Source organism: Triticum dicoccoides, chromosome 4B (assembly GCF_002162155.2).
Source record: "Triticum dicoccoides isolate Atlit2015 ecotype Zavitan chromosome 4B, WEW_v2.0, whole genome shotgun sequence".
In the NCBI taxonomy this organism is placed as follows: Eukaryota; Viridiplantae; Streptophyta; class Magnoliopsida; order Poales; family Poaceae; genus Triticum; species Triticum dicoccoides.
This window is the reverse complement of record NC_041387.1, coordinates 676764581-676786359: the sequence shown is the minus strand read 5'-3', so window position 1 is coordinate 676786359 and position 21779 is coordinate 676764581. Positions and strand designations below refer to the sequence as shown.

Below are 21779 nucleotides of genomic sequence, written 5' to 3'. Positions count from 1 at the left end.
GATCTCGCCGGCGGCGAAGCTGGAATGCAACCGGGTTAGCCACTCGCCGGGGACGGAGCTGCAATGTAACGTGCTTGATGCTTGCAACTCGCGGAACTCGCCGGCAGCGGAGCTGCAATGTAACACCCGAGGTGTTGCGACCCGCGGAACTCGGCGGCGGCGAAGCTGCAATGCAACGCACGACGAGCCACGACCATGGGCCTCGCCTGCGCGGGAGCTGCAATGCAACACCCAAGGCGCTACGACCATGGATCTCGCCGGCGGCGGAGCTGCAATGTAGCCCGCGAAGTGCTGCGACCCAGGGTCCTCGCCCGGCAGGTTCGCGAGTCCGCCGATGAGGTCGCTGTAGCTGCTACCGAACGGGAGGGTTGTAGACGTGGGGAAGAGATGCTCAAGGCCAGGAAAGGCGTGCCAATGGCCGGTGCCATCGGTGAAGCCGGCCAAGGAGACGTCGTGTCTCTGCACGGCAACGATGGTCTTGTCATCCGGGCCGCGGCCGGTTAGCCGGACCCGGGCGACGACGAGGTTGCCCGCAGCAACGACTCCTGCGTGTCCGTGCTCGCTGTTGCTGGCGGCGAGGACAAGTATGAGGAGGAACGCCGCCATGGTGCCGAGTCGATTGAGGGTGGATCCGTCCATCTCTTCTCTTGAAGACTAGAACAGTGAATGATGAATGATGAACAATCAAGTCGTAGTATATATATGGGGAGGGCTACGGACACCAGCACACACTGATGGCGTTGCCCAACGGTGCTGGCTAGCTAGTGCAATTCATGCATGGAACCAACGTGATTGTCAAGAGAAGAGTGTGACATACAGTACATGACTCATGGGCCTCTTTTTTGACCGGCCCATGCATGTTGTGTTGCGCCTGCCTGCAGCGCAAGGATGTGATGCCTTTTTTTTTTGTTGCTAAGTGCGTATCTTTTCATACGCCAGAGTACCATGTGATGGCCTTTTTATTTTTGCTCAGGAGAGCTTTTATATTCTAACTCGCTGAGTTAACTCACCCATTTGAGCGCCTAGATTTACTGTATACTCCATGATGTCAAAAAACACATTATATTTTGAGCCAGAGGGAGTATTTATTTTCCCGCGCAAAAAGGACAGAGTATTTTTCACCATGTTATAAACTACTATTGCAGTCAAGCAACAATGAAAACAGCAAAAAGAAATTTTGTTCAAAATGTGAGTCTTGAAAATATTGATTGTATATAACCTTTCCCACGAATTAAAAAGTAAAAAAGGAGGGGTATGCGCACATGACACTGTGGTATGTCTACCCTAGGCTTTGCTCTCTATGATATATCACTAATTAATCAACGCTTCTTAGCTTCCACACACCTAGAGGCATTTATTACTCGAGCACCGTTTAGGTTAGGTTAGTTCTTTTTAACTACTTTTTTTACTTTATTGATCTAGTTTACCTACTTTTATTTATTTACCTATTCTTAGCAACCAGAAGAACAGAATATTTCCAAATAAGATCCGGGCACGATATATAGTAACTGCGCATTTGTGACAACATAGTTGCGGGTTAGTTAGTAGTCATTCTTTGGATCCTCTGGTCCAATAGATTAACAGGATTATTATACTTCCTACTAATTGTGCTTGTTAGCTAGGTCTATGCACTCGCATGACATCATACTTCCCACTAGATCTTATATTAGTGGAACTAAAACTTAGATGCTTTGTCAGAGCCACTTCCATCAGAAGATTTGCCCCCATTGCTTTTATCGGTATATATGATGTCCTATTTTTTCCGTGATTTTCAGCGTAAGCAATATATATGTGTGTTAAAATACGAAGTGAATTTTTGCCTGAGTGCACCCAGATAAACAATTATAGGGACGACATAGCAAAAACAATCAAACATTTCAGATTGTCTCACAAATATGGTGGAGCGTTCTACAGACGTGAAGTTTACCCTTGCAAAGAAAAAAGAGATGTGAAGTTTTATGAATAAGTGACATCCGTGGCATTCTAGACAAAGGAACAGAGAATCGGTGCTTAAACAATAATTTCAGATGTATTTTGGCAGTAAGATTTTGTCTTTTTCGCCAACAATACTCGGGATCTCATTTTTTCAATCAAATTGACAATCGAACAAAGGTTCTTGTGTACCACTATGACATCGACCATTATACTTGTGAACTAAAAATTCACTTATACACATACAAAGGTCTACAATACATTCGCGTGTAAACACCACACGTACATTATATTATTGGGTAAAAGCAACACGTGACTTCAAATGCATAAATAGTACAAACATCACCAGATGCGTACTACTGCAAGGTTGATGCAATCAAGCAGCGAGGTATGGATGGAAGATCCATTATTGTTCCCTGGCAACGATCGATCAAAAGGCTGGTATGTATTCACAGGCGAATTCACTAAATGAGCCTGCAAGTATCATTTCAGATGTTTTAATATTTGTTCATTGTATGAACAGTCTCGTTTGTGTATAATACAGAGTAGTAGGTCTCTTTTACCTTGTATATAATGTCAGATTGTAGAAGCGCAGTGAATGAAAATGTATCCTGCAGTAGTATTTGAACTTTTCAATAACATGTATATAGATTTTCCTTCAAGTTTTTGACTTATTTTTGCTAATGCAAATCACATTTAGGATCAGTTCTTCTTGTGACATTGAGAGAAATTGCTCCTCTGTGAACGTTATGTGCTTGCTTTCCATCTGCAGTAACACCAAAATTAAATAGTCAGAAATCAGCAGTAATATATGTAACCCTTTTAAGGAAAATTAAACTGTCAGTAATTGCTCCTCTGAATGAAAATTTAAACTGATACTTGCAATGTATACTGAAACCATGCTGCTGTCTGTCTTGTCTTTTTACTGCTTTTTGATAGCTGTAAGGGGCATGTTTGAACTGATACTTGCAATGTATACTAAAACCATGCTGCTGCCTATCTTGTCTTTTTACTGCTTTTGATAGTTGTAAGGGGACTGTTTCATGCTCTTGTCCTCGGTTTTCTGTTCTGTAACTATGATGATTTTCTCTGTTTTGATGATTTCATTTTGTGTACTACTAGTTTCTTCTTTACACTGTTACTAATCATCTCCTTGTCATGTTTTGTGCAGTCAACTTCATGTAATAATCAAAATTATTAAAATGGAGTTTTTAGAAGATTTGCTGACCTATGGATCCTTTCTTGGATGTTCTTCATGTAGAGTCCAGCAATTAGTGGCAGATCTCCCCTCTGTGTTCTCTCCAGGTACACCTCTCTCTGCCATGTGTCTTTGTGCTGTTTGCTGGGCCTTGATGCTCCTCTTCCATGGCCGTTCCTGTTCTATCTTCTTCTCAATCCCCCCGTCCCATGGCGTCTCCTATGTTTGGTTCTGGGCGTGGAGAGGGTGGTTTGTGTGTTAGGTGAGATCTGTTTAGACGGGGAGGAAGAGGTGTGGGATCTGTTTTCTTTCTTGGGAGGCAAGTTCAAGCCTGGGGTTTAACTATTTTTTTTCTTTCTTCTCTTTTGTTAGGTGTGGTCCAGGGAAGCTGCTGGGAGAGATCGGCTGGAGGTTTAGTAGACAACCTGGTCTTTCCAGCCCGACCCGTTTTCGTGGAAACAAGTAGATTCTTTTTATCGGTAGCTTTCTACAATTACAGGTGTCATCAGGACAGTGGTCAGAAAATTTGAATGATACCCAATTAAAAATCAGTCAAATGCAAAATAGACAGTCCCGTATACGCATGGCTGCCGGAAAAGGTGCGCCTGCATGCACGCTTCACGCGTCCCTGCCCAATGCAATGAGGCTGGTTTCATGCCTTGGTTGTCACCTCTTCACGTCCTGATGTTCAAGTAGACAGCGTTTTCTATGTCTATATGTCTTCCTCCTGTAGTATATCGTTTCGAGTAAAAATGCAAGAAATTCGTCTAGAAAAAAATATGGTAATCTAAACTCTACAAATTGCTTTGACTTGCGACATATTCCTCCCCCCGCTCCCACCCCCCACACACGCGAAAAAATGTCATGATTTAAACTAAATTACTTCTAATTATATGAGATGTGCGGCCGCACACGGAACTGGCTACACAGTTTTGTGCGCAGCGCACATCCTAATTAATGAGAAAGGAGGGGAAAGGGGAGGTGTGAACTAGGGGAGGCTGGTGCAGGCCGGGCATAGCTGCGAGCAGGGCTATATTAATATACTATTATTAAGACCAACTAGGGGGATAGCTGCGAGCACGGGCTATGTTAATTAAGATCATAAATTGGTACTCCCTCCGTCCGGAAATACTTGTCACTGAAATGAATGTATCTTGATGTATTTTAATTCAAAATACATCAATTTTCATCCATTCATGCGACAAGTATTTCCGGACGGAGGGAATATGATATTTATTAATATACTATTATTAATTATAATATTCTTTTTATTTATAAATAACACTAAATAATTGCTTTTATTTTTTGGTCCATATTCATGCGATTGTGTAAAAATATATTTATTTGGTAAGCTTTTATTGACTAGCAATGAATAAAATTTACTACCTCTGTCCTTAATTACTTGTCTTAGATTTGTCTAGATACGGATGTATCTAACTCTAAAACATGACTATATACAATTGTATCTAAACAAATACTCCCTCCATCCTGAAATATGTGTCCAAGGAATGGATGCATCTAGATGTATTTTAGTTCTAGGTGCACCCATTTGTATCCATTTCTATGACAAGTATTTTCGGACGGAGGGAGTATGAGGCAACTAATTCGGAGGACGTAATGTTTGTTAAGTCAATAAGATGTGAAATAGTTAGGATGTTTTTAATGAAAAATCAATGAAAAAATGAACATGGGAGATAATAATCAAAAGAGGAAGATAGGGGTGTAGATAAAACTCGACGAACGATGAAAAGACGAAAGAACCTTATCATTTTTTATGTATATTATTAGAGAGAGAAATGTGTAATAGAAGTTCTCTAAATTTGGTTAGCCTTTTTATAGCACGTCGAGGCAGCATGGGGCGACCGTGTTGTGGGTTACAATCATGCGTGAGTGGGTCCCGCACGGGGTAGACCCTGGCCCATGCCAACAAACCAATGAACGAGGCTACCAAACTGCTCATGTAAGGGCATTTTCAAAGCGGACCCTCAAAACGCGGGCATACTACTACACTGGCACGTGGCTCTGTCATCAGAACCAGACCCCGACCACTTCTGTCATGTACGTGCAATGGACCATCAAACCGAACGCGTCCCCACATTTAGCTGTCTTGACGTTCACACAGCTTGTTCGGTCGTGGATAGCAGGCATGGATCAACTGGGTGCCCGCCCTCTGTTCACTATTAATGTCACAACCGGGCATGACGTCGGCTGACGAGGGAAGATTTGGGCATCATGTAGGATGAAGGTGCGTTTGGGGATAGACAAGTGGATGACTTCTTCTTCTTTTCTCGAATACGCAAAGCTTGCGTATCATTCCATTGATAGAAGAAGTTAAGAAAGAGTACATAGGATGACTTCTAGCTGGAGTTGTACACCGAATAGCCAGGCATGCATGCCCAGTAGTCAGACTCGTACGCCCATCGTACGGGCCTTGATCTGGGCGACTGGCCGACCGTTGTCGACCCAAATAAGAAGGCGGAGGAGAAATTTTCAATTAGAGAGAGGATGAACTTTTTTTGACTGGAGAGGATGAACTGTTGTGTCATGCTTGGTTAACCACTAGGGTCACACGGGCGGATAAGGCCGCTGATGTGCCCGAACGCGACACATATGCCCCACGTGGCATGAGCAGATGATGCCATGGCCACTACCGCACGAGCAAATGAGCTACTGCTGCGACGATGAGCACAGAAGTGGTCGCAGTCGTCGCGGTGGCCCGCGAGAAAGAGGACACAACTGTGGCGGCCGCATGCACAGATGAGTTCATTGCCACGGGCCCACACATGGAAGAGGCTACGACCATTACTGCACAATCTGACGCATGGCGGGCTTATGAAATTATGAAGGATTAGATCTTTGTCGAGAAGGACATAGATCCCTCCTTCCATGAAAGGATCTTGCAGGGGCTAGGGATTTAGCGTAAAGGCAACCGGCTCGAGGAAGCACCGACAATGAAGAACTCTGGCTACGAGTATTTCAACCGTTGTTCCTCCTCTGACAAGGATGAGTAGCTCATCACTATCCATAGTTCAAGGTTTATAGTTCAGGTAATTATGCAACGAGAAGTGAAATATTATGTGTAGTTACTTATTTAATGGATGTTTAGTTTGACTATCCTACTAGATATACACTGATATTTAAGTATGTTGTTTTTAGGACACTATGGCATGTTGTTCTTGCAGGCAAAGCAATTCACATCGCACACGGTCCACATGATGGAATCGTGTGCAATGATTCACATTACGGCACACATTTTATTTATTCAATTGCATGTCCGATAGAGCGCACAATTCTTACCACACAATGATATGAGAATTCTTCGGTCGCCTTTAGACAACCATGCGCGGAACTTCGCACAAGGTTTGTATATATCGCAACATGTGGAATGCTCCAAAACATCACACACAGTTGGTCATTTATTCAAATCGTTTGCCAATCAATGCACGTGTTTCGAGCGCGTCTTTCTGCCGAACTGTGTGTCATGTATCATACACAGTTTACATCTCAAAATCTTGTTAAAAGGATTGGCCATCACACGCACGTTTTGTTTTCTGGCTCACAAATTTATTTTTCTAATGTCTGTGATACCTGCATCGCACACAATTTGGTCCAAGGGTTTGCGATAAGTGTATTTTCATAGAATCATTATGCACCAGTGACATGCTTCTCTAGATTAAAGATTGATCATGATTTTGACAAATGAAATATAGATACTGTGTCCAAATATTACAGCATCCATTTGCAAATAGAAAATAAAGAAATACATCGTTAAATTCATATTTGAAAGGGTTTCCAAAAGTATAATTCATTGAGAAAAGGTCAAGATGGTAGAGATTTCACCGGGGGTCGTGCGTATACACATGGGCTAAAAGCTGAAGGGTGTGATGGATTTGGGCCATGCGTCAACCCAACGCGTGGCCTGACCTAGAATCCATAGAATCTCTCCATCGAGAGCAATGGGCAGCGAACCGCCGCCGCCGGCTGCGCCAGCAGCGAGACCTCCGTCCAACCCCGCTACCGCCGCCACCACCAGAGCGAAAAGGCACAACACCATCTCTGCCGCCGCCGATGGCACCACCACCACCCCCGCAACAGCAACAACAACCGCCACCGCCACCACCATATCCTCCCTCGGCCAAGACCTATTCCTCGAGATCTTCCTCCGCCTACCCAACCTGCCGGACGTCGTCCGTGCCGCGCTCACCTGCCGCTCCTGGCTCGGCGCCGTCCGCTCCTCCCCGTCCTTCCGCCGCCTCTTCCGCGCCCTTCACCCAGCGCCGCCCATCGGGCTCTTCCTCGACATCCATGGCGCCGCCACCCCCTCCTTCGCACCCCTTCGCCGTTCAGATCCCGATGTTGCCGCCGCCATCCGTGGCGGCGACTTCTTCCTCACCTCCCTCCCAGTGAATAACGACGCGTATACGAGCTGGGGTATCATGGACTGTCGCGATGGTTACATCCTCCTATGGAACAAGCTGCTTAAGCCGCCCGTCGTCGCTGCCGTGAACCCCATGACCTGGGTTGTGGACATCATCCCGGTGCCCCGCGATGTCTGGGCTGGGAGGAGCGGGAGACGCCGCAACTTCGCCTTCCTTGGTTTCCATCTGCTGTCTACCGATGAGAAGCCCTCCTCCTTCCGTGTGGTCTGCGTCTGCGCTGACAAACAAAGGGTTCGTGTTGCCGTCTTCTCACCGGCGACGAGGGATTGGGTCGTCCATCCGTGGGTGTACATCGGCGGTAACAACAGCCTAAAGTCCAGCACTGGCACGCTGGTGGGTGGTTCCGTTTACGGGCCTTTTCATGGCGAAGGGCGCATGATTAGGATCAACGCAACCACCATGGATTTCTCCATTGTGGATCTACCCTTGCAAATAAAGGTGGGCGGATCCAATTTCAGGGCTGGGGAGACCAAGGACGACCGACTATGCATTGTCTATGCATCTGACGATTTCCTCCTTCATGTCTGGATCCGTAGTGTGAATGCTGATGGAATTGAGATTTGGGTGTTGCAGAACATAATCTCTTTGAGTGTAAAAATTGACAGGATCATTGGGGAGCGTGCTCTGGGCCTGCAGGCTTGCTTCACGGTCTGGATATGTGTACTTGTCCATGACATGCATGACACCCGTCGGCACACTGCAGTGTTGGTTCTTCTCCCTTTCACTGGAGACGACGAACCTTGAGTTACTAGTCGAGGGATGCTTTGATGATCGTCCCTGTCCGTATATTATGGCATGGCCTTCTTGTTTGGTTGGTGATGATGGGAGCATTGAACATGAAGTTGAAGGTTCTCATTGAAATCTGCGGTTGTTTGCCATTGAAAACTGGAAAATCATTCCCTGGTATCTTAAGTAATGATTATTCCCACAGAAACCTTTAGATGTTTTTTTTTTCAAAAATGTAACCTTTAGATGCCTTAGAACTATTGGTACAATTCTGGGCCAATGAAGTTTAATGGAAGATTGGATTTTCATCTGCTACAAACTTTCTATGAATCACTGATATGCTGCATTTGCTGCTAAGCCCCATTGAGTAATTTATTTCTACAATTGTGTGTTGGTGTTCGTCAATTATTTATAGAAAATGTTTGTTGTTAAAAATAATAAGAAGTTTTTTATTTATTTGAAATTTACTGTTCATCCAGGATTCATCGGTGCATGTTTGTTGTTAAAAATGTTTGTTGTTAAAAATAATAAGAAGTTTACAAGGGGCTCAAGAAATAGTTTTGGTTTCCTTGTTCTGCCAAAAACCAGAAAAATTTAATACGCAATCCGAGCCAAATTAATTGAGGCATCTCTAGTACTCCCTTTGTAAACTAATATAAGAGCGTTTAGATCACTATTTTAGTATTCTAAACGCTCTTATATTAGTTTACGGAGGGAGTACAACTTTGGAGGGAGTACCCAAAATATTCTCATAGATTACTACAGGATGGGTGATAGATAGAGCACGGGTCGCTACAGCAGAAAGAAGCAGTGCCTGAAAAAGGGTCTCTTGTGGCCAACGAGAAGCAAGCAACTTCAGGAATGAGCATGTAGATTCTTCATGCAGTCTGCAGCTGGCTTCGAAAAGACTGACTCTGTGCGGCTAGCTTACTGAGCTGGAAAAAATTTCAGAATGTGAATGCCAATCACACTATGGTGCGTGCCTCACTAGCACTTGTCAGTGGAGCACTCAGACAAATGAGCAACAGTAGTAAGTGTTAAGATTAATCAACATAGTAATTAAGGGATTAATCCCTGCTTGTAATGACAGTTGGCGGTTGCTTTCTGCAATTGTTGCATCGGTTCCGTCCGCCCCTTGTAAACGCATGTTCCAGTGCTATATATAGCACTTCATCTAATGCAAAGAATATAACTTGATCTCAAATAAGTTATCAGCACGCTCTCTGGCGGAGCGATTTCACGATGAGGCTCGTCTGCGGCAATGGGGAGTTCGAAAAGGATGGGTGTGAGCAGCTGGGCACCGCCGGGTACGGGACGTCGCGGCTGCGGAACTGTGGTGAATTGTAGAGGAGGGGTGGGGAGCCATTTTATAGGGAGTTAGAACGATGTTGCGGTGGAGCGGTGGCGCCTTCAAGGACGGTAGTGCGCGGGCGGCGGATTGATGGATGGACGAGGACGACATGAATCTTCGAGGGAGAGTTATTAGGAAACATCCGTGCAAATCCTTTTAATTAAAAATTAGATGAGACCTTCCCGAACATGACGCACGGCTGGGGCCACAACATGCAAAAGTCAAAGCGGCGGAAGTAGCCAAATTGAAACACACGATGCATGCACAAAAGGGACGAGACTTGCATGAGCCCCACGCATGTGCCCATCCATGCTGCCGCGTACGTGGCTTGATTTGATTGGAACAAAATAAAGCTCGAACCCACCCCGTTAAAATCAGGGGGGTGATTAGATTAGGAAGGAAAAAGAAAAAAAGACAGTCATAGGATGAAGTGGGAGCACGGGTGAGAACATGAAAAGGGAGGAGGCATGCCGGATCCGCACAAAAGGACAACAATACGGACCGTTTGCCTCAAATCTCACGCAAGAATCATACGCTCACCTGGAATCGTACACGGCCATATCCCCCACTAATTGGTGTGCCGCACTCTGATTGGTCCGATTTTTACTACAAATAACTCAAAAAAATAAGAAAATAATAATACTAGCTAGGTTTAGTACATTTAGAATTGTCTGCCGCCATAATGGGGATCTAGTGTGATATATGTATATTGTTTCAGACGTGCAGCCACCCCAATAAGCAACACTTGTCTGAAGTCACCTCCTATAACAACAATCTTGTCGCTAAAGGGAAGAGAAGCTCGAGAGCTATCTTCCGCGGAAAGGACATTTCTCGTGCTTCTGCCCATAGCTTAGAGAAAAGTATATTTTTGGTCCCTCAAGTTTCTCAAACGTATAGACTTGGTCCCTCAATTTTTTAGGTATACATTTGATCCTTCAAGTCTCAAAACCAGATAAGTTCGGTCCAAAACCAGATTTTGAGTACGTTGACTAGGTTTGATCGATGAACGATAAATTCAAAAAATTAGCAAACAAAGTAAAGTAACTGAAATTTCATGACAACCAACATGCTTGCATGCGCTAGATGCCTGAAAATTTTCGTGGTCAAATAACATCCGAGGTGCTCTGGCAAAATATCAAATTTTGGCTTTTTCTGTGAGCCAATATTTTTTCACGAGCTCCTCAAATGTCGAAATACTACAGAAAATTTCACGCACACGGCGCACCCAAGCATCTTGATTACCACTAAATTTCAGTTTTTTAAAAATATTTTGTTATTTTTATGAATTTACTGTTCATTAGTCAAAACTGGTCAACATGGTCAAACCCGGTCAAATGTGGTCAAGCTCGGTCAACATGCTCAAAATCTGGTTTTGGACAAAACTCATCTGGTTTTAAGACTTGAAGGACCAATTGTATACCAAAAAATCTTGAGGGACCAAATCTATACTTTTGGGAAACTTGAGGTACCAAAAACATAATTTTCTCCATAACTTATAAGGATAATCGACTAGGGCAATGTACAATGGTTGATAAGACCAACTTGTTTATTCTTGTCACATAATTTAGAGAAGACAATAACAAAAATATGTATGGTGAGTTATTTCTTAGTCTTATCTTCACTAACTAGATATCCCTAGAGAGATGTTTTTCTAAGCGATCATCTCTTATCTAAAATTGGTATCTCTCGCCTCCATCTCAACACTTATCTACTCAGTGGCGGAGCCAGCTCGGCCGGAGAGCCAATGGAAAATACAAAAGGTTCCTATCCACCGGCTGTTTGCCCTTACAAAATGAGGATCAACTCTTCATTTGCACTATTGTTCAAATGGTAATCCAGGCTAGGGCCCAGCAGCTGCCCGGGTAGCCGGGTGATAGCCCCGCCAGTCCGAGCCCATCCACCTCCTCCCTCTCCCGCTCTGCCGAAGCTCCGGCGCTTCACCATGGTCCGGAGGAAGATCACCTACTACGCAATGCTCATGCCAGAGCGCGGGTACGAGATCCAGTAGGAGATTCGGGCAAGACAGGCCGCGCGCGCTACCCACATTGCTGCCGGGCTGCCTCCGGACTCGCCGGAGCCGGAGAAGGAAGAGGAGGAGCGAGCCGAGGGAAGAGGAGGGAGAGGAGCTGGCTCCAATGGAGGTGGGGGAGGCGGAGCAGCCGAAGCTGGAGCTGGCGGAGCAGGAACTGTCGGGCTTCAACGTGGAGCAGGCGGAGGCGGAGTTCGTCGTAGCCCAATCGGAGAAGATGGCGAAGCAGCAGGCCATCCTGGAGTTCATCCAGGATGAGGGCGCGCCGGAGACTTGACAATAGTTTGGCGTAAAACCGACGAGTAGAAGTTGGGGTGGATTGGGCGCACCAAAAAAATTGGTGCCATCCAAACGAAAAGCCAAGCCTGGTCAACAATCAGTTTTTTGGTTTGGCAGCGCCAAGGGCTCCAATCCAAGCAGCCCCCTAAACTTATACAAAAGCAAGTAAAGTTTTGGCATAGATAAACTAATAGTAGCAAGGTACCGTCTCTGGAACCGCATTAAGATCATCGTAGATTGAATCTCGGGTAAGTAACATACCGATGGACAAAGGGAACTACGTATGGTTTGGCCGATAAAGATCTTCGTAGAATATGTAGGAACAACTATGCGATCCAGTTTCCGCTATTGGTTATTGATCGGAGAGGTGTCTCGGTCATGTCTACATAGTTCTCGAACCCGTTGGATCCGCACGCTTAACGTCCGTTGACGATATATATACTATTATATGAGTGATATGATTTGGTGACTGAATGTTGTTCGGAGTCCCAGATGATCAGGGACATGATGAGGAGTCTCAAAATGGTCGAGAGGTAAAGATTGATATATAGGATGATGGTATTCAGACACCAGAATAGTTTCATAGAACACCGAGTACTCATCGGGTCACTGAAAGGGGTTCAGGGCACCCTCGGAAATGTATGGGCCTTATGGTCCAAAGGGGGGACAGACCAGCCCACAAGGGGGTTGGTGCGCCCCTTCCCTTGGTTGGCCGGCCCTAGGGGAAGGAAAGGGGAGGGTGGCCCCTCCTACCTTTCCCTCCTTAGGAAAGAAAGGAAGGGAGGCGCCACCTCCTCCTTCCTTCCTCCCGCACTTCAAATAGTTAAGGAAGGGGGCGCCACTTGGGGGAAGACCTCAAGTAGGATTCGGCCTACTTGGGGGCGCCTCCTGGCTGCTCCCTCCACCCCCACCTATATATATGTGGGAGGGGGCGCCTAGCACAAGACACAACATTGTCTTAGGCGTGTGCGGCTTCCCCCTCCATTGTTTACACCCTCGGTCATATTTTCATAGTGCTTAGGCGAAACTCTGCGGAGATAACTTCACCATCATCGTCATCACGCTATCGTGCTACCGGAACTCATTCACTACCTCGTCGTCTTGCTGGATCAAGAAGGCGTGGACATCACCGAGCTGAACGTGTGATGAACGTGGAGGTGTCGTACGTTCGGTACTCGATCGGTTGGATCGCGAAGAAAAGTTCGACTACATCAACCGCGTTGTCAAACGCTTGCCCTTACTGTCTACGAGGGTACATAGACACACTCTCCCCCTCGTTGCTATGCATCTCCATTGATAGATCTTGCGTGTGCGTAGAATTTTTTTGTTTACCATGCAACGTTTCCCAACAGTGGCCGCCCTACCAGCTCCTTGGTGGACCACTCATCGAACTTCAAGAACAAATAACCGTGTGGAACTCTGCAAATCCCGAACACCATAAGACGGGTAAGGTCTTCCTTCCTCGGGAAGTCAACCTTGTACACACTGTCCTTCATATGCACTAGAGTCCAACGAAACTCCATTGAAACCAGTCTCCTGAGCTGCTGAATAACCTGCTCCTGAGAAAGAACTCCAGCAGTCACTCTAACGATCCTTGTCCTTCACTCTCAACCTGCGGTCGGCTGGAGTTGGCACATTGGATCTCGATGTCCACGTGCATCGTCTTTCCCACTAATGACCCTGTACTTCATGTATTCAAAAAGTCTTTCAGTGGTTTAGACGGTGCCCCATAGAAACAGATCCACACCTTTTGAAGTGGCCGCCCTACCGGCTCCTTGATGGACCACTCGTCGAACTCCAAGAACAAAGAACCGTCTGGATCCCTGCAAATCCCGAACACCATAAGACCTCCTCCAATGCATTGGTGCTTAAGAGAGGTGCTAAGTGCATTATAATGCTTTCTCTTCTCTTTAATTGCTTTGCCACGCCATTTTTCTGCTCTATGTGACACCTTTAGCACCTGTACACCGTGAAGCACTGGGAAGGGCCCAAGACAGGCAAGGTCTCCTTCATCGGGAAGTCTAACCTTGTATACGTTGTCCTCCATATGCACTATAGTCCAACAAAACTGCACTGAAACCAGTCTCCTGAGCTTCCGAATCACCTGCTCCTCAGAAAGAACTCCACCAATCACTGTAACGATCCCTATCCTGTCACTCTTAACCAGGGCCTGCTCTCAACCCGCGCGGCTGGAGTTGGCACACTGGGTCTCGAAGAAAAGTAACATGTCGTCAGATACTGCACCTTGCCTGTACACGTACATGAGCCAGCCCCTTGATCCAGCTCATGGGTCTGGCCTATTTGAGAACCACCAAAGACTACAAGTACCTGAGAGGAGGCAACGGACAGGGCATGAAGTGGATCACGGACGGCAAACGGCTTCCTCCTTCTCCTACCTCTGGCGCTCTCTCTCCCTCCATCCCCTTCTCGCTACCTTGTATCCCTCCTCAATTAGCTACCTCATTTCATGTAATCCCGTGGCATTGAGAGCTTAGTGAAGCTGGGCCTTAACATAAAAATCCTGTCGGAATCCTCCAAATCAAACGAGCCTTTAATCAGAAGTTCTGCATCTACAGTTGAAAGTTCCTGACAAAAAGTAGTTGAATGTGAATCGACACTTTGGGACGATCGCCCAAGTAAGATGCATGAGTTGTTAACCACCTATGAGTTGACTTGCAGTCTGTCATCGCCGGCCGCATGTGGCAAATCTTGCTCGTGATTCTTTTCTTAATTACTATAGGCCATCGCAATATCCGTGACTAGCTGAAGAATAATCCATCTAAAGAGGGAGCATAAGCAAGCGGAGAATTAATAAATGTCTTCGCCACTATTATTATACTCGCGAAAGTGCTACGTAGGCGATGGATGTATGCACGACTCTGGGAGGATGGGCAGTCCAGCCGCTGATATGCGCTGGATAGTATGCATGAACGGCTTGATATGTGCTGTCGTGCACAAGTCGTCCGCACGGCGTCGTGTGTATAGCAGCTTGCTTTTGCATTCAAAATCTCACCCTAAAACCTAATATAATCACTAGAAGAACGCCCGTGCGTTGCAACCGGGCCACATTAACTTTAAGAGTTCAATATTAATCATGTTAATAATACATTTAATATTCTCATACATATCAAGTGACATATGAAAATATGGTAAGAGTTCAATATTAATCATGTTAACTTTAAGAGTTCAATATTAATCATGTTAATATTCTCATACATTTAATAATCATGTTAATAATACATTTAATATTCTCATACAACTACAAACATGAAAAATGATAGCACCCTATGAAATATGGTAAGATTATGTGTTTTTGCACGCAATTGTTGTGATTTATGTGTGATTTTTTTAATGTAATCTCGTATAAACAATTATAGTGAATATATACTACTACCACTACCAACTACAACTTGTGACCAATCACATAAAGATATATATTTAGAAAGATGTGCATTGCTACGACTTCTAAATTGATATATCATACTGTATTTTGTCTCTTTTCACTTCTTTCCTCTCCTCATCTCGTTGGCTAGTCTTCTCTGATTATTTGTTGTCAATCCTTTTATCAAGGTTATGCAAAAAGAAAGTTCAAAATGTTCAGATCAAAGATAAATCTCTATGAAAACTAATTATTCAAGAGCGACGATGCAAATTAAAAGATGAGACAACACCTTGATGAAAAAATGCAGATCCACTTTCATGGAATTAATTAGTAGAATTATTGTAACACCAAGCATGTACAAGTATCCCAAGATGACCACGAGTGAAATTTCTACTGTAGTGCATACTAAACATACCTGACCTTTTTCTTCTTGAATCCATCAAATTTTCATTTCATTTAGAGCATCATGATGTCGTGAATACAACTTCAAAACTATTTAGAGCATCATGACCTCAACACTTCTAAGTCTGAAATCATCTCTATAAATGATCTGTGGAGCAATTCATAAACTGCAGTCAGTAGACAAATTAATTAGATTGTGCATGCATGAGACGATGGATTGTGTAGATGATCCCTAAGCTGTGGAACAGTACAACCAGAGAAAATAGCAGTCAAAGGGAGGAATTAGCTAGTTAGATTGTAGATGCATGCATGAGTCAGCCGGTGCAAGGAAAGTCGCGCGGAGCGCCATGACGAACTCGGAGTCTGGGCCCGAGCCGTTACACCTCGGCGGCAGACAGCGGCCAGCACAGCCGCTGCCCGCTGGGTCGCTACTCGCTAGTGCCCACCGCGCTGTTGAATCCACCGCCGATTGTAGCCACTGCATACAGTGTTCGCGCCGCCATGATGGTGCCCAACGAGGACGGCACAGGGCGGCGGAGTCGTGCATATCCAGCGGTGAGATCGAACAGCGAGGCGAGGTGACCGGCAGCGAACGGGCAGGACCTGCGGCGTCGGCTGCAGATCTCCTGGAACAGAGAAAAAGAGAGAGAGGTAGAGACTGAGGAAGGAGAGGTAGGGCGCAGGAAGAGGAGAGGGATACTGGTGTCCATGGCGAGGCCTCCGTTGTCCACCGGCAAACCTCCATGGCTAAGGTAAGGTGCACCTACACCCGTAACACACCAGCATGACCTACGGTGAACGGGTTCACGTGACGAGCACGGGGCTGGCAATCAACGTTTCCTGATCCTCCTCGCTGATGCATAACGGGCACGCATCGCTGCCTGGGTCGCTCACCATGAAGAAGAAGATAGGGTGGAGGAATTGAGCGAGGGAGGAGGAATCGAGCGGCTTGTACGGCAGGGGGCCAAACCATGATAAAAATCAGTACAACCCGTGCGAGGTGGAGAACGAAATGACTTACCTATAGCTCATGATTCGATTGAGATGATAGGGAAGGAAGGAAAATTGTGATTTAGCCAGACAAAGTTTTGGAAAGTTCTGATTCAGCTGAGAAATAGATGGAAATAATGCCCCAGGATGAGGAGGTCACGATTAGGGTATGGCAAGAAGAACTTTTTTGGAAAGCTTTGATTCTGGTGATAATTACCATATTCGAAATTTCCTTAGTTATAGCCTTACCATACATGGATTGATTTATTATTATAATTATCATATTTGAGATTTCTAAGTTTATAGCCTTACCATACGTGGATTAATTGTGATTGATTATCATAAATACGTTGGGTATTGTCGGCCAGACGAGAAAGAGAAAAACCGGTGGGAGGGGGGTGGTGGGAGGTGGGACGAAGAAAAACCGGTTGAAAATAAACCGGTTGAAAGTGAGGGGGGGGGACTATTCAACCAATTCGTCCATTAGTAGTAGAGATAATTTGCTGCTGGATCGATCCTCTTGTAGGAGAGCAATAATTAATGCGGGCATATTTTACACTCTTGGCCTAAAATGTTTTGAATTATGAATAAATAAAATCCTCTAAAGGAAAGTATGGCGCGGCAGCTTTTTTCTTTTTCTTTGAAAGATGTTGTTGGGCCTGGTGTGCTACGATATTGATAACATGCGACTTGTAATGTGGCATCAAGATAATACATTTATGATGCATAGCTCATCTTATATCATATGCACACAACATCTACGCGTGCAGTGCAAGGGGAAGCACCCACGTACCCACTGTAGACAGCAAATCTTGGTCGATCTACTCATGTGCGTACGTACGTTGGTGATCAGCCCATTGACTCTGCACGTAGAGGTGGTGTTCCACTACGGGACGATCGAGAACATGCCTAGCTACTGTAGTTTAACAAGTTTGGAATGTGCTGTACACCATGCCATGAGCTTGACCTACTATATACTACTCCCTCCGTCCCATAATGTAAGACGTTTTTTAGTGTCAAAAACGTCTTACATTATGAAACGGAGGGAATAGTACGTATAGTATATAGCTAGCCAGCCAGCCAGCATTCAAGACATTATTAGTGGTTGCAAGGGCTAGCTAGCTAGCAACCGCGCCGAGCAATGGAAGGTGGCCGGGTGCTTATGGTTCTTCTCCTGTGGCTCTTGGTCGGCCTCGCCGGCTCCAGCCCTCCACCGGAGCCAGTGGTCTGTGACTATGCCTATGGCAGTGGCACGTCCGGCTGCACCGTCTCCAACGCCTACGGCTCCTTCCCGGACCGCACCGCCTGCCGCGCGGCCGACGCCACCTTCCCGCGCACCGAGGAGGAGCTCGTCGCGGCCGTGGCAGCCGCGGCGGCTGCCAAGCGCAAGGTGAAGGTGGCCACCAAGCACTCCCACAGCTTCCCCAAGCTGGCCTGCCCCGGCGGCAACGATGGCGCCATCATCAGCACGGCGCGGCTCAACAGGACAGTGAGCGTCGACGCCGCCAAGGGGCTGATGACGGTGGAGAGCGGCATGGTGCTCCGGGACCTCATCCAGGCGGCCGCCGCGAAAGGGCTCGCGCTGCCGCACTCGCCGTACTGGTCGGGCCTCACCGTCGGGGGCCTGCTGGCCACGGGCGCGCACGGCAGTTCGCTCAAGGGTAAGGGCGGCGCCGTGCACGAGTATGTGGTCGGGATGAGGATCGTCACGCCGGCGCCCGCCAGCCAAGGGTACGCGGTGGTACGGGAGCTCCGTGCCCGCGATCCTGACCTGGACGCGGCCAAGGTCTCCCTCGGCGTCCTTGGCGTCGTTTCCCAGGTACTCTACCTACGTCTACGTGGCCCAAGAAACTCCTATGCCCTACCTAAGTACTTCTTCCAGTTCTTTTTAATCTGCATAATATAGGTTTTGTTCAAAGACAAACTAACTCTAATTTGAACAAACTTACAAAAAAAAAGTATCAACATTCACAATATCAAATTAAAATTGTCAGATTCATTATGACATGTACTAGTTTCATAGTATATGTATTTGATATTGTAGATGTTGATACTAATTTTTAATATAAATTTGGTCAAATTTTGTAAATTTTGACTTGACACAAATCTAATAAAATGACACGAGGGAGTACTACACAAGTACAATACGTAGGGATTTTTAAGAACTTTTAAGTAGAAGAGATAGGACTTCCCGTGCAAGCCCACACGTCTTGAGCAAATACACAGCCAGGGAGGATGTGCTAAATCGTCTCGAAGAGCTGGTACGTTGTACAAAAGATACTGGTGAGACGACGCCGTACGGGAAAGGGCCATCTTTCCACATACAGTGCCTATAGTTTTTTTTTTAAAGTCAAACTTCTCAATTTTTAACCAAATTCATAGAGATTTTTTTTAATGACGCATATGTGCAGGTTACGCTGGCCTTGGAGCCCATGTTCAAGCGGTCAGTGACGTTTGTGACGTGCGACGACTCGGACCTGGCGGAGCAGGCCACCAAGTGGGGCAACCTCCATGAATTCGGCGACATGGCGTGGCTGCCCGAGCAGCGCAAGGTGATTTACCGCAAGGATGACCGTGTGCCCGTCACGTCGGCTGGTGACGGCCTCAATGACTACATAGCCTTCCGCTCCAACCCAACAGCCGCGCTCATCACCGCCAGAGTCACGGAGGATCTTCTTGAGAAGAACGCCAACGCCATCGCCCGGTGCAAGGCCGCACACAAGATGGTGTCATCGTTTGAGACGGTGGCGTACGGCTTCACCAACGACGGTCACTTGTTCACGGGGTACCCGGTGGTGGGGTTCCAGCACCGCATCCAAGCGTCTGGCGCGTGTGTCAACAGCCCAGAAGACATGCTCCTTACTTCGTGCCCGTGGGACCCACGCACTCGGGGACTCCACTTCTACTCCAATGCATATAGCATCGCACTCTCCAAGGTGTCAGCGTTCATTGCCGACATGAAGCAGCTCCGCGAGCGCAGCCCACTGGCCTTCTGCGGAATCGACGCCAAAATGGGTATGCTCCTCCGCTATGTGAAGGCATCTTCCGCCTATCTCGGCAAGTCGGAAGACTCGATCGACTTTGATATAACATACTACCGGAGTTACACCAGAGGCGAGCCCAACCCGCATTCTGACGTGTTGGACGAGCTTCAACAGATGGCGCTACGCAAGTACGGAGCCATCCCTCACTGGGGCAAGAATCGCAACTTTGCCTTTGAAGGCGTCATCGACAAGTACCCCAAGGCCGACAAGTTCCTGGAGGTAAAGAGCAGGTACGACGCCGATGGGATTTTCTCTAGCGAATGGAGTGACCAGGTTCTCGGAATCAGTGGGAGCCCAATCATTGTCGAGAAGGGTTGCGCGATTGAGGGGCTTTGCGTCTGCTCCGAGCACTTGCATTGTGCACCTGAGCAAGGCTACTACTGCCGCCCGGGGAAGGTGTACACAGAGGCAAGGGTCTGCTCGTTCCAACCCAACTGATGTGTTTACATGGCAGCTTTAAATTATTTCTGTCGTGTGCCCTTGTATACTTTTTTCAACATGATGCTTTTGCTTTCCAGGTCCCTGTGGTGACAAAAAAAATTGTGTCCTATGCGATGTTGTTTCTTTACTGAGAGACCAAAAAAATGTTTTTCCTTCTGGTTTATGTTTTACTCTACGGGTTTGCTAATTCTCATTCTCGTCTGCATGAGAATTAACAAAGTTATATCTAACTTCTGCATCAGTTGATTAGTGAAAACATAATAATAGAAAAAAATCACAAGTGCATGTGAGTCCAACGCAAATGGTTAAACCCCCCTTAAATGCACAAAAGGAACCATACTTAAATCCAAAAAATCATCGTTTCAACAACCTCACATCAAGGATCTTGATTTGGAGCAGCAAATTTTGTTCAATGGAAACTTAGAGCATGGTTATAGTAGAGTTAGTTGTTGTCTATACGTTGTTGCCATATCATTTATAGTTAGTCTTATAGCTATAAATACATACTACTATGGCCCACTTCATACTCTCATAAAGTTTCAAGGAGCACATGATACACCTCGCTATTCATCTATAACCCGTTTATCTTCTCTCTCCTTCAACTCGGGAAAAGTATATTATTTATATCCTTATAGTCCGCTTCAATCACCTTATTGTACTTGCTCTTGGCAAGTTACATAACCTATCGCATCAATAAACCAACCGGGTATGGCACAATAGCCTAGCACCTGCTTGTCGAATTCGATGCAGTAGTGAGGGGTACTCCCTCCGCTCCAAAATATAGTGCTTCATCTGTTCCGTGCTTCAACTTTGACCATAAATTTAACCAATGAGACCGACAGCGGCGGGAGCAAAAGTTATACCAGTGAATTCGTATTCAAAAAAAGTTTTCAATTATATATATTTTTCTCCCGCCGCAGTCGGTCTCGTTGATTATTAAATTTATGGTTAAAGTTGGGCATCGGGAAGCGCGGGCGCACTCTATTTTGGAACGGAGGGAGTAGCTCTTTCCTCTACCATCCCGAGCACTAGCTTAAGTACGAGGGCAGTTTGTCGCCGGATGTGGTACTGTATGCACACGCTTGTTTCTTTTTCTAATTTATTTTATTGCCGGATTTGCTGTAACACAATACAAAAATTCACTGCAGTAGCATGTTTACTACTGGGCTAGGTAAATTTGCTATAGAAGAATAGCGACTGCTGGCATTATGTGGGTGAAGGTTAGCATACTGAACCATAAAAAGTTTAAAAGAACTTACCAAACAGTATTGTACTCCCTCTCTACCGTTCAGCTACTCCAACAACACATATTTCGGTACAGAGGGAGTATAAAAAATAATGTATTAAAACAACTATGGCATGACTCCTGTCGCAACTCCTGTGGCCACAACTCCTGTCGCAAGAGCAAGTGCATGGCTGTTAAGGCGACACGCTGATAGGGGAATATACTTTTGCGAGCATGATATATCGGATCCTCATGTTTGTACACTGGATTTATCATTGCTTTGCTGTGTTGATCAATCAGCGACAAAAACTGAAAAACAATGAGTTTTAGCTTGTTTTTAT

General features: G+C 45.9%; 1 protein-coding gene, 1 long non-coding RNA gene and 1 pseudogene across 2 annotated transcripts; 2 read left to right on the top strand and 1 right to left on the bottom strand.

Moving 5' to 3' along the window:
* Positions 1-2064: 2064 nt before the first annotated feature.
* Positions 2065-3386, bottom strand: LOC119294331. The gene is made up of 3 exons (XR_005143400.1): positions 3161-3386; positions 2496-2698; positions 2065-2406 (listed from the first exon to the last, which is right to left on the bottom strand). It is a non-coding gene; the product is annotated as an uncharacterized LOC119294331 (long non-coding RNA).
* A 3700-nt stretch (positions 3387-7086) lies between these two features.
* Positions 7087-8535, top strand: LOC119293080 (annotated as a pseudogene).
* Positions 8536-17852: 9317 nt separating this feature from the next.
* On the top strand, positions 17853-20369 carry LOC119294330 (probable L-gulonolactone oxidase 1). Its single transcript, XM_037572538.1, has 2 exons — positions 17853-18547; positions 19140-20369. The coding sequence occupies exons 1-2, from the start codon at positions 17870-17872 to the stop codon at positions 20208-20210; spliced, it is 1749 nt and encodes a 582-aa protein (XP_037428435.1). The 5' UTR covers positions 17853-17869; the 3' UTR covers positions 20211-20369.
* Positions 20370-21779: the final 1410 nt, after the last annotated feature.

Bases quoted from the DNA above. Each gene is read 5' to 3' on its own strand.
- LOC119294330 (XM_037572538.1), top strand. From the start codon at position 17,870: ATGGAAGGTGGCCGGGTGCTTATGGTTCTTCTCCTGTGGCTCTTGGTC. The intron at 18,548-19,139 runs GTACTCTACCTA...GCATATGTGCAG, and splicing joins TCCTTGGCGTCGTTTCCCAG to GTTACGCTGGCCTTGGAGCC.